The following is a 13537-nucleotide window of genomic DNA, read 5'->3' on the forward strand; positions in this document are numbered from 1 at the left end:
GATGAGTTATTAATGTTTACTGTCCCTTCAATAACTAATAGCATTGTGTACAAATGAAACATATTAGTGAGGCATTCTTGTGGTAAAGTTAAATCATTCAGATAATAAAATTTAAAAATCATACACCTAGACAACAATCACACACACACACACACACACACACACACACACACACACACGCACACACGCACACACGCAAGCACGCACACACCTGCATACTTTTGCACTGAGGGCCAGTCAAACTGAAACTGCTCCTGGGGGTAGACAGCAATACCAGAGAAAGGCTCTGTCTCTTCAAAGATTGGAATGCAGTGACCCTGAATGGTGGAAGACAGGAAATGGGCAGGAGATTCCATTCTGCTCTTTTCTTCTGGTCTTGCACTGCGTAACACAGATGTGCAGGCGCCTAGACCATGGGAGGAGCCTGTCTCAGCCTTCAGTTACTTCAACAAGGCTGAACTTACGCCTTTCCCCCCACCCACTTCACTCCAACATCTAGCTCAGTCACAGAGAACTGAAGGAGCGCAAAGAGAAAGCCAAGAAGAGAAGCATAATGACTCTCCCAAAGGAGATCAGAGAATGAAGCATGTGGGGGCTGAGGTGACATGGGTAAAGCGCTTCGTACACAAGCATGTGGACCTGAGTCCAATCAACAACATCCATATAAAAAAACTGGGTGGGCTGGAGCATGCTTTGTAGGCAGGGGTAGAGGTAGGCAGCAACTACAAGCTTGCTGCCAAGTCAGAGTAGCCAAACCGAAGAGCCCCAGTTAGTAAGGAATCCTAGTCTCAAAACAGACGATAACAAGTCCAACAAAACAAAAGCCACCCTGGTTGGTGGCTCCTGAGAAACACGATGTTGACCTCTGTCTTCCACATGCATGTGCAATGTGCCAAGCACATCCCTTGTGCTTGGCAGCAGTAGCCCAACAGTCTCTCACACCTGACGACCACTGTAAGTTCCAGATTAACCCCTGAATAGCTGAAGTGCTGAGCAGACCTGAGCAGCAAGATGGCAGCTTTGAAAACCGAATTGACGTGGGAACGGGAAGCTGTAGACGGATGGAGTTTGCAACAGGCACCTTAGTCAGTCATCTACTAAAACAAAAACCTCAGCCACCTCCAGAGGGTGCTTACAGGCCCTGGACTATATATGATTCAAAATGTTCCCAATATAATAATCCACAATGACTCAGCTTATTAAGAAGGAGTGAAACCTGAACCATCTCTCCACAGGGAAATGACCATCAACAGAGGCAAACCGTGATGATCAGGCATTGGATTGGTTGTTAGCAAGAAGTTCAAATTCAATCATGCAAACAACAAAATTCAGTATCTAAGGGCACATCCTGGTGGCTGTGGAAGCTGTCCACCACTACAGTCCTCTACACACCGTAAAGTATGTGCTACAGCAGCATCTGTGTGGCAAGGTGTGAGAGAAGTGTATTTAATCTAGATGGTAAAAAGTGGGAAAGGAAACAAAACCATCAACCAGCCTGTCTTTGCAAGGTTGACTGCAAATGATGTTACTTTGTCATTTTACAGTAAAACACACACACACACACACACACACACACACACACACACACACACACACTACTAAAGGCATTAGAACCTCAGGACTTGGAGTTGCAAACATTTACAAGATGCCCAAAGTGGGTCCTGGGTACAAGATGCCCAAAGTCGGTCCTGGGAACTCAGCTCCTATCTGCTGCCAAGACCAGCAAGTGATCTTAGGCTCTGAACTATCTCTAGCAACTTCAACTTTGTTTTAAATTTTGTAATACTTCTTGGGTTTTTTTTTTTTTTTTTGCATATATACATATGGCATTTAGGTCATCAATACCAACGGAATAAATCATGAATGACTAGTTTGTCCAAACTGATACTTGGTCTTCATTGATGTAGTCAACTGTGCATTCTTCCTGAGACAAGTGCTTTGAAAAATGCTTGTCCAAATGTCTTGGAAAACAAAAAGCAGTGCTTTCATTACTCAATGCTTACTCAGTCGTACCTCTGAGGGTCTCTTATCTACCTTGGGAATACCATTCCAGACATTCTCAGGGCTTACTGTCTCCTCCACACCATTTGAAAGGTTCAAAACCTACAAGAGGAGAGAAAACACCTGATAAAAACAAAACAAAACAAAACACAAACACAAACAAAACCAGGCAAGATTTACAAACTGCGGGTTACTGATGTGTCACGGGGATCTTTACAGTTACACAGTAAAAAATATTGCATCAGAGGTTAGGGACCTAGCTCCTCTGGCTGAGTGTTTGTCTAGCATGCACAGCCCTAGGCTTGACCTCCAAGTGTGGTGACACATGCCAGTCATCCCAGCACATGGAGATGGAAACAGGGGGCTCAAATGTTCAAGGAAACTTTGGATTAAATATAAAGCTTTGAGGCTAGCCTGAACTACAGTAGGACATTGTCTCAAAAGGAAAAAAAAAGGTTATATTAAATTTTACCCTGTATTTTAAACTCAGTACTACAAAAATGTACACTGCTTTCCCAAAAGGTCTGCTGCTATATGGCTCAAAATTCAGATAGATCACAGGTATACAACTCTTTCTTGGGGGTAGAGTTTGTAGCCATAGGGTAAATCTACACAGTAATATTAGACAGTATTTCTCAGAAGAAGAAATGGCTAAAGGAAATCATTAACAATAATTCGGAATTGATTATGTAGTGAGCCAGGGCATGCATGCTTTTAATCTCAGCACTGGGAGGGAAAGGTAGGTAGATCCCCAAGTTCAAGGTCAGCCAGGGCTACACAGGAAAAACCCTATCTCAAAAAACAATCAACAGCAAAACAAAATCCCTGTGGTAGATGGGTGAAATGTGACTGCTTTATTACATACACCAAAGTAAAAGCATACATATACATATGCAAACTTAAGCAGTTTGATGTTTAAAATATAGCACAAAATATTTAGAAATGATGCCTAAAGCAGGAGAGTACAGACATTCAGCTGAATGCTGCCTGCATATGAATGATAATGGCATTAATTTACATTCTACACAGTAGCTCTCCCATCTTAAGATTTGCTTACTTATTTGTATATGCGTGTGCCTGCTGTCTATAGCAAGCAGGGGCCAATGCAGGCCAGAAGAGGGTGCCTGCTCCATTGGAGCTGGAGTTAGAGGTGGTTGTGAGCTACTTGATAGGAGTGCTGGGAACCAAAATAGGTTCCTCTATGAGAGCATAGGTGCTCTTAGCTACTGAGCCATCTCTCCAACCCAGGTTGTCTAGCATTAATGATGTAATAATATATATTCTTGAATCCACCTCAAGAAATTCAGCACTGGTAAGTTAGGCCAAGGTCCAGGAATATAGAATTTAATAAATAGGCCAACAAATGCTAGTGTTATTTGGCTTCCCAGATTACAGAATACTATCATGATAAACTGTCCCCACCAGTGTTGACATTAAAAAGTGAGGTAGGTTTGAGTCTCACAAACTTCATCGAGGTGCCAGGAGAGATGAGCAGAGATGATTCAATAGCTACCTGGAATCTTTGATAGTCTGGAGACATTAGTAAAGCTCATATAAGCAAGTCCAGCTTGGGATAAAGTCCTTCACTTTCCCCTTACCCTTGTTCCTTCTTCTGCTAGTTCCAGAATCTCACACTTAGACCATGTGTTTCTTAGGCTCGACCACACGACACATTTTGATCCAACAGAGAAGCCTTTCAGAGTGTAGGTGTTCTGCAACTGAACTGCTGAATTGAGCACAGGGAGACTTGATGAGCACAGTCCGGCACCTTAGCATGAGACACAGAAGAGGAGGACTTTCCTACCCAAAGTTTTACTACTCTGCTTGTCTAATCAGTAAGTCAGGTGTTAGGATGTTTTCTAACTCTTTCCTAAATTTAATTATAGATAAAATATACTTTACATTTACATACACATACTTGTATGCCCCAACTTTATATAATCCTAGCACTTCCCCAAAATGATAAAACTAAAAATCCACCATTAAATTTGACCTCTAACATTGAAAACTACCACTAAAAGCATGTTCTGTCACTATCAGTGAATGTGTTCTGGTTTTATGGTCCATACCCTACCATCTATCCATACATGAAAATTGATGTATTGGGCATGCATGTGAGTAAGAGCACAAGGTCTTTTTCTTTTTGAGTCTGGGATATTTAGAACAACATAGCGATATCCAGTTCCACTGAGTTTCCTGAAATTTTTCATTTTTTCTTTGTGACAAAATAAAATTCCACTGAGTATATTTGCCATATTTCTGTGGTTGGTTCATCTGATGGACATCTAGATTGATTCGTTCATAGCTATTTGTGAATAATTCAGCAATAAACATTGATAGGCAAGTGTGCTGGCTAGTTTTATGTCTAATTGACACATGCTAAAGTAATTGGTAAGAAGGGCTGTCAGTTGAGAAAATACCTTGGTAAGATTTTCATGTGGCCAAGGCTGCCATTGCATTTTCTTGACTGAAGCTGTGGGAGGACCCAGCTCACTGCCTGTGATGCCCACCCCTGGGCTGGTGGTCTCAGGTTCTGTGAGAAAACAGCCTGAGTACGCCTGAGAGCAAGCCAGTAGGCAGCGCTCCTCTGGAGCCTCTGTGCCAGCTCCTGCCCGAAGGCGGCTCTTGCTATGATGGCCCTGGATGACGGACTACAAGTTATAAAACAAAATAAACGCTTTCCTTCCCAGGTTGCTTTTGGTCATAGTGTTTTATCATAATACTCTAACCAAGACAACAAGTCTTGTGTACAGGGACTTAGGAGCCCCTTGGATATAGAACCAAAGATGGCTATATCTTACGACAGTTCTATTTTTTACTTTTTGAGAAATCTCCGTCCTACTTTCCATAGCGATTATACCATGTAATACTCCCACTGGCTTGCCCTTCATCTCAGGTGAGCTAACACTGGCTTTCTTGTTCCCATTTGGTTTCCTGATGACAGCCATCTTACTGGGATGAGGAACTAAAGCACTTTCCATTTGCATTTCCCTGATGGCCAAGAATGTTAAGTGTGCTAAAAATGTTGTATGTCTCCTTTTAGAAATTGTCTATTCAGTTAATTGGCCAGGTTGTTGATTAGAAACTTTGTGGATACTCTTTTTTTTTTTTAAATGGCTAGTTTTTAAAGGTCTTTGTATATTTCAGATGTTAGCCATCTATATGAAATGTAGCTGGCAAAGGTTCTCACCCATTCGGAACACATCTTAAAAGGTTAGATTTTCATTTATATTTGTAACTGCATGTGCAGATTTGTACATGTGTGGGTGGCCACAGAAGCCAGAAGAGGGCACTGCATCTCCTGACCTGGAGTTATATTGGTGGTTGTGAGGTGTTTGCTCTGGGTGCTGGGAATCCAGGGATCTTCTGCAAGAGCAGTGGGTGCTATTAACTGATGCGCCACCTCTCTCTACCCCGCTCATCAGGCTGAGCCACAAGGGGGCTAGGATTCAAGATAGTCTGCTGGAGAGACAGAAGCTTTCCTTCTAAAACCAAAGCAAGCAAAAACCAAATGCCCCTCACAAAATTCAAATCTGAGCTAACTTCTTTGTGCTTAATTTTTCTTTAAAAAAAAAAAAAAGTAAGTAACTCTGCAATAGCTCTCCCTCCCCGTTTCTGGAAAACAAGAACCACTGAATGACTAAAAGGAGAAAGAGATCAACACACCTGGTACCATGCTCCCACACTGCCTTTTTTCTCTGGCTTCTTCCTCAGAGAATGAGGGTGCCAATAAGGCAGTGCTGTCTTTGCTTTTAAATTGTAGAAACTGGTCTTCAGATAGGTTGGTTTCATCATGTGCCCGGGAATTGCCACCAGTCCCGTGGTGGGTGAGTGGAGACCTGCTGTGGTCGTCATCAGAAGAGCCTACGCACCTGGACTTCCTCTCACCCTCAGCACACCTAGATTTCTGGATGTCCTGGCTGACAGTGGCAGATAAAGGGCTTATGCTGTCATCTGATGACAGCTGGGGTGTAGGGAGCTCCAGTTCCAGCTGCTTCTCGGCCTCACAGTCCAGCGGAAGCTGCATCAGGAATGGCTCCAGGGTGGCTCCTGCCTGGCTGCCAGGGGACAGTGGTGCCATTGGAGACCCCAGGCCTAGCTCCTCTTTCTCTTCCTCTCCAGCAGGTGAATGCTGTAACTCAATGGATTCCAGTTCTAAGAATTCTTTGCATTCATCGTCGTCAGGGGAGAGTGGTACCTCTAGTGAATTCAGTTCCAGTAACTCCTTAGGCTCACTAGCATGGGCCAATATTGGGTTAAATCCTGTAATGAGGTAGTTATCATCAAACTTGGCTCTGTCCATGAAATGGTAATCCATGCCACCTTCTAGCCTCTCAGAACCCATTTTACCTTTGCATGAGTTCTCGAAAGCGTCGAAGATGTTACGGGTGCTGCGTTCATAGAATTTACTTGGCTTGCTTTCAATGTTTAAATCCTTTTCAAGCTCACTTGCCCGGGCTTCCACGTAGAATGTCTTATCTTGTGCTATTTTATGACTTGGCTTCTTGAGGCCAAGGTCAGGACTGGTAAGGCTTCCCTTTCTCGCTGAGCCATGCTTCTCAGAGTATAGGTCACTCTTGGGCATGCCCATCTTAGCGTACTTCTTCATCTTCTCGTTAATGTTCTCGCCTTTGCTCCTTAGTTCCACAATAGCTAAGGGGATGTCACAGACGTCTCTTTTAATCTCCAAGATTGTTATTTCCAACACGTCCTCCGTGACTATGTCATAAAAATAATCATTTCCCTCTTGAGGGCACACACCGCCAGAGATGGCAAAACCAGAGAGGCAGCATGGGAACGCTTGCATGGGGACCAGCAGGAGCTCAGAAGGGATGCTCCAAAGTGCTTTGGTGTCCACACAATCCTCCACGTTCCCAAAGTCCACAAGCCTGACTGATGCAAGGCGATTGTCACAGATGTTAGTGATGAGGGCTCTGTAGTAGTGCCCATCTTCTCTGTACTGCACGATGCACGGATCTCCAACTTGCGGACACGGGGTGCAGCCTTTCCTGTCCGGGGGATGCTTCACAGCACTTTGAACCTCTTTTTCTAGATACTGCAGCTTCTCCGAATCAGCAAACTGACACCAAAAGTACTCGGGCCCGTCTATCACGGTGGCGTAGGCTTTTATCAGTTTTGCTTTGGGGTTATACCAGTTAAGAAACACTGAGGTGTCAAGGTTGGGTTTGTTAGCCGTCTTCAAGCAGTCCCCTTTCATGGTCTGGGTGTTAAGCCACGCTTTAGATTTTTCATCGAATGGAAATCTGCTAATTATATCTTCAGCTATGATTCCATGTTCATCCGAGAGAATCACTTCCCAGATGCCTTGGAATTTAACAAATTCACATCTTATCTGAGCCTCATCTGTCCTTTGGGAAAAGTAGCCCACCATTTCCTTGCAGTCTGGTACCGAAAGCCCCTTTAGGGAGCAGTGGAGGCACAGCGCAGGTATCACCGCATCAATGGGACCAAGCCGACCGGTTCTGTTAGTGTGAACCACAGACATGTTGCCATAATCGATAAACTGGACAGAGAGAAGGTCGTTGGCTTGCTGTTCCATGACAACTGCTCGGTACCATAAGTTATCCTCTGGGAAAACGGCACATATCACGTCTCCGCTTTGCCATGGTGGACCTGTGTGGTACTGGGGCCGTGTTCTGACATCATTCAGTCTCTCTGAAAGGTGATTGATCTCAGCTTCATCTTCTATCAGCTGGATGTAAAAATCCGAAAGGTCGTTAATGTGGGAAACATACACAGAGGTCTTAAAGCCAGGCGCTATCGTCTTCTGTGGGAATTCACAAAACTTGGGAGGCAGATCTCTGCCGCTGGCTTCTCCCATCCTTCTCTCAGGAAGAGTGGAGTCTAGTTTGGTGGCACTCATGGGTGAGCTGGCAGACACATCTTCTTTCTTCTCCCTTGTTAATGGGAACACTCCATCATTTTTGTTTCCCGTGGAGTCCTGATATGGTGTGACTAGGTTGGCCTTTGCTGAGCCTTGTAAATATTTGAGCTCCTTACATGCTGGGCTGATCTTGGGTTTGCATGACTCACCCATAATATCTACACTGTGTGCTTTGCTCTCTCCTGATTTACCCAAATAGTCAGTGGGCGAGGGCTTCACGCTCTCCTTTTTACCTTCCAGAGCTTCAGCCTCGTCGAGTATTATTTCATCCTCTTTTTCTTTTTTTCTTGTTCTGTTCTTGTAACCAAGGAGCCCGAGCTTCTCGTTAATACTGGCATTGATCTGGACAATCTCGTCATACAGCTCTATAATCAGTCTTCCATCTGGGTCTTTTGCTACGACTAAAGCCTTCAATGACTTATCTAAAACAGTCTCCTGAAACCATGCTGTGACTTCTTCTGGGATGTGATGAGGGATGTCGGATAATGAGCATTTCACGGCTTGCATGGGTAAAAGTAAGACCTCATACGCATCTCGAGGGATGGGGAGCAGATGGTCGCTTGCTACGTACGTGTTCCCAAAATCAACAAAAAAGACCTTACTTGGTTCTTTTTCTATTATTATTCCCCTATACCAGTTTCCGTCAGTGTATTTGGCAAGGCACAAGGTTCCAGGGACCAAGGTGGATGCTTTTAAATTCAGTAAGGCTTTACTTAGCTGCATGATGTTATACGATAATTGCTCTAAAATGTTTGTGTTTCTTGCGAGTTGACAATAAAATGTCCAGGGGTCATCAGCATGTGTTATGTACACCAATTCTTCACTTCCAATTTTTAGGTCATGGGTGGAATAGTAGTAAGAGTGTAGCTGAACGGAAGGCTCCAGAGGTTTCTGAAGTTTTACAGGCCTGGCAAGTCTCTTTTCTACTAAAAAATGGCAGGCGCTCTGAAAGGGCGTTAGCAAGTCCACAACACTGAACCACTCTTCCTCATGTCTTGATGCCAAAGCAAAGATTGTACATTTTAATTCTAAGTTATTCTGCCAAGCATTATTGATGAACTCACTAAAAGCCTGTACTGCTTTTTCATCCCAGACAAAGGGATTTTCACCAGTCGGTTGAATTAAATTATAAAGACTACACCGAAAGGCCTGAGCTCTAACCTTGAAAAACACGTCACTGACAGAGAGTATGTCCTTCATAGATACCACGTCCTTGTCTCCATAATCCACAAACACCACTCTGACGTGCTCTAACGACTGTGGCCCACTAATCAGAGCTCTGGACCATCTCCCATTTGCTGTTCGCTTTGCCAGACAAGCTCGGGTGTCCCCCTCATAGGGAGATGGCTCGCTTTTGCAATAGTCCTCGATGTCACACATCAGGGTTCTGAAGCCTTGAGCGTTCCTCATCAGCTGACACCAGAAGGAGCCAGGGTTTTCGATGTGAGACACTTTGACTTCAACGGTGCTGCCCACCTCCAATTCTCCTTTACCACAGCAGTCTGGTTTCGTTTTCAAGAAATTCAGCATGAGGAGAGAGGGGTCAGACGTTACCTTTTCTTTGTCCTGTGCAGTCTGTCCAGTGGAAACATTTGAAAGGCTTACTGTGTCCACCAAAGCTTCCGAAACAGAGAGGGTTTTATTATCTTTCTTGGCTTTCTGGTCGGCTTCGACCTTCTTGGCAGAAGGTATTTTGCTAGGCTCCCCAATAAAATGACCAGAACCATGCCCGGGGGAGTGGGCACTGAGCCTAATGTTTTCTTTGGTTTCAAATTCCTGAAACTTGGCATATCCAGCTTGAGCGATGACCTTACTAATGTTTTCCTCCCCTGTTCTGGATTCATCCAGGATCTCTATGACATATTGGCGATCCTGCTTATCAAGAATGTGGACCACCAATTCTTTGTGGAGTACTGTCTTTTTAAAAAATGAAATGGCCTCCTGGCTCCAAGTTTTTCCCAGGGGCCAGATGTCAGCCAGGGTGCATTTCAGAGCCAGTATCGGTAGCTGCCTAAACTGAGGCAGCAGCATCCTCACGTCACCCCAGTCCACATTCTCAGAGTTGCCCCGGTCCACCAGGAACACATCCACACTCTTGCTGTCTAATCGGGTGACCGTGGCCCGGTAATAGCCATTTTCTTTCCATTTTACACAGCAAAGATCATCCGGTTCCGGTTTCAGAATAACCCCGTCCAGCTTACTGGCAGAAGAATAGAAACTGCACATTCTCTTCGTCAGCTTGCTGAAGGGCTTCTTGTGCTTTCTAAGACGAATCCAGAACTCCGAAGGGCTCTTCACGAACTCCACCTGGGCGTCATAGAAGGTATTCATCTTCAACCTGATGGATCTCAAGGACGGGAGGGGAACTTCCTCTTCCACTTCCTCAGCGGGGGACTGCGACTGAAACGCCGCCTCCACTTCGTCCTCCTCCTCTTCATCCTCCTCCTCCTCCTCTCCTATCCCCTGGCTCTGAAGAAACCGGTCAGCCAGGCAACAGGATTGTACTCCGAACGCACTGTTGAGATTAATTCCATCTTCCCCGTACAGGGTGACATAATACATATGCTCAAAGGAACAGTAAAATTCAATCTTCGCATTCACTGCCTGGCCCAGGATCAGAGCTTTCAGATCGCCTACTTGTGACCGGGACCAGCCTCTCCCGCAGTCCCAGAGTCCATACAACGCACAAGGGTAGGTCACCACGGGCATTCGAAAATACTCCGGCAGCAAATAGCGAAGGCTGCTGCAGCTTACCAGTTCTTTCCTTCCGTAATCGACGTGAAGCACCTGGGCACAGCGCTGAGCCCTGAAGGTCTCAAGCAAGAGAGCCCGGTACCACTGTCCGTCCAAACCACAGGAAGCACATGGAGATCCCGGTTTGTCAGGGCTCTCCTCCCTCTCCTCCCAGGTGGCACTGCCAGAGTCTTCATCCTCTGTCCCCGTAGGCGCCCGGTATACCTGGGCCATGCTCTCAGAGAGACGGTGGATCTCCTGCGAGAGGCTCCGGAGTTGGCAGTGAATTCGGTGGGGATGGCATACTTGGGTTACCACCACCGGCTCCGTCACTCCCAGCTGCAGTTGGGGATAAAAGTAATCCAACCCAGGATGCTCTTGTTTGGGCGCGACTCGCGGAAGAATTGGAGCTCCGGAGCTGCCCAGCCCGACCGCAGTCAGGTAGCGTTTGAGCAGCGAACAGAAGAGGCTGTCGGGCACCTGCCGGGCCAGACCCAGCTCCTCCATCTGCTGAGACACAACGGGCACCTCTAGCAGCACTAGACGATGGAGGAGCAGCACGTCCAGGACACGTCCGTGCACCTCCTTGCCCTGCAGGTTGCTAAGGAAGTCCACGGCGCTGGGGGACCAGTGCTGGGGTTCGCCACCGCCGGTGCCACCACCGCCCGCGGGCACCAGGCCAGCTAGCACACAGCCCAGCACCTCGGAGGGCAGGTGGAAGAACTCGCTACGCCCTGGTGCCAGCGAGCCCGCGCCCGCCGTGATGGTGCGGCCCTCATCCAACAGGAAGACTCGGCTGTCTTGCGCCTGGCGGCTGACCACGCGGCAGCGGTGCCACATGAGCCCCACCTGCACCAGGCACAGCTCCCCCGGCGATGCCGCCGCCCCACCCAGCGCCCAGGGACCGCGCGTGGCTGCCGCCTCCTGGATCTCCCGGCTCAGCCGCACGTACTCCTCTCGCCGCTGACCCACCAGTCCCCACAGCTGCACCGGGATCACCTCGGGATGCACGTCCACGAAGGACACCCGCAGGGCCAGCGTGGCCCCCGGAGTGGGCAGCCCCGGAGTCGAACTCATGTCTGCCGCCGGCCAAGAACTGCTCCGAGCGTCCGGAGACCGTCCCACCGAGCCAGGTCCGGGGGCACTAAAGCAAGGGGAAGGACGCCCGGAGAGGCGACCCTTCGGCCTGGCGCCTGGCGCAGGGCCTCGGGGACTCGCGACCGGCGGCCGGCCAACCGCCTACGGTGCCTCGCAGGCTCGGGTCGCGCGCAGCTGCCTGCCTTCCGGGCGCGGGGGGTTTCAAGGCGACCCGAGGAGTGGCTTCCTGGCACTGGGGACACCTGGGGACTACCAGCAAGCCTGGGGAGGATAGGGTTAAGATGTGCACTGCTTCTTCCCAGGATGCTTTTGACTCCAGGGAGCTCAGAGGCAAAGTCTAGCAGAGACCCAGTAGGAGCGCAGGGTCGGGACTCCCCCTCTGTTTTGATTTTCTCGCAGTGGATGGAGCCTTGAGCGCCAAACACGGTGCCAGCCATTGGAGTTCCGGAAGAGAAACTGGGAAGGGGAAAAAAAATGGAGGCGCCAACGGTGCCTTCCTGGGCGTTGAGTTGGAACTTTCAGGGTTCTAGGCAAAGCCTAGATCAGGCCCAGCAGTCCGCTAGCGCCTTGCAGGGACTGGATGAAGTTTTTTCCTCCCAGCTGGTGCGTTGGAGACCTTGAGCAGGTTGCCAGAGCCTCTGTAATCTATGGCCTTGTTTCATGTCTAAATGACAAATCCCTTTAGGCACTTAATACAAAGTTTGAGGACTGTTTTCTTCTCCTCATTTTGTCTGGTGTGGCTTTTTTCCCTCCTTTCCTTGTTGCCTAGCTACGTCGAGCTAAGGCACCCAACTTTGAAAATACTCTATGGATTCAGAGTGAGCACACAAGTAGATCCACCCCACAGCACACATACCCGCCCCCCACCTCAAGCCAAAAGGACTGAGTTATTTCTGCAAACTCTTGCCGTGTCTATAATATCAAATGTCTTCTCCTAACTTAGCAAAGAAATCATAGAAATCTCTGACAAGGGGGCTAGAAGCAGTATGGAAAGTGCAGGTATAATTTGGGGAGCGCCTAATAGACAATTGCATTAGATTTGTTGTGCATTTTCAAAGTAGTGTACATCCCCAGAGGACTTTCCTGTTTGCCTATACATCTCACCTCACTGCAGGTTTCAAAATACAAGAACACAAGACAGCACTTCATTGTGCCCCTGGCCTAACTAAATTGCAGTGTGGTCCAGATTAGAAGCTACCCACACTTGTAAATCTCCCTTCATGGTTCCTTTCCCCATTGTGTTGCAACTTATTACCTGATTTCCCGCTAGCCCACATGGGGTGGAGGAAATGAAATGCACAGTAGCTATTGAATGAACAAATTTAATTTTTCAAAGCTTTCATTTTTCTAAGATGAGTTTATCCTTGAAAAGTTCATTTTCATTTCCTATTTTTCCCTAATTCTTTTTTTTTTTTATTCAAAAGTGAACATTGAATTAAAATAAATACTTAGCAAAGGGTCTGGAGAGATGGCTCAGAGGTTTAGAGGATCTACTGCAGCTGGACAGTGGTGGCACACGCCTTTAATCCCAGTACTTGGGAGGCACAGAGGCAGGTGGATTTCTGAGTTCGAGGCCAGCCTGGTCTACAAAGTGAGTTCCAGGACAGCCAGGGCTACTCAGAGAAACCCTGTCTCGAAAAACAAACAAACAAAAAAACCAACAACAACAAAAAGAAGGGTCTACTGCCCTTGCAAAGGACAGAGTTTTAAATCCTATCTACCATGGCTAGCTCATGCTTATAACTCCAGCTCTAGATAATCTTATGCTCTCTTCTGGACTTTATGAACACACACACAAAT

At 47.0% G+C, this 13537-nt stretch overlaps 1 protein-coding gene across 6 annotated transcripts in view; it reads right to left on the bottom strand.

The window, feature by feature from the left end:
• The window catches only part of Tdrd6 (tudor domain containing 6), a 14887-nt gene extending 2999 nt beyond the window's left edge, over positions 1-11888 (bottom strand). For 3 of the 6 annotated variants that reach the window (XR_004112177.1, XM_031346817.1, XM_031346816.1), the window contains exons 1-3: positions 5668-11888; positions 3600-3769; positions 2014-2103 (exon numbers count right to left, since the gene is read on the bottom strand). Coding sequence is in view for 5 of the 6 variants with exons in the window: in XM_031346817.1 (XP_031202677.1) it covers positions 2014-2103; positions 3600-3769; positions 5668-11716 (6309 nt within the window). In the remaining variant the exon portion in view is untranslated. The remainder of the gene's footprint in view (positions 1-2013; positions 2104-3599; positions 3770-5667) is intronic. The other 3 variants (XM_031346820.1, XM_031346819.1, XM_031346818.1) reach the window with 2 other exon arrangements.
• Between the last annotated feature and the right edge of the window lie 1649 nt (positions 11889-13537).

This window comes from Mastomys coucha, unplaced genomic scaffold (assembly GCF_008632895.1).
Source record: "Mastomys coucha isolate ucsf_1 unplaced genomic scaffold, UCSF_Mcou_1 pScaffold3, whole genome shotgun sequence".
NCBI lineage: Eukaryota > Metazoa > Chordata > Mammalia > Rodentia > Muridae > Mastomys > Mastomys coucha.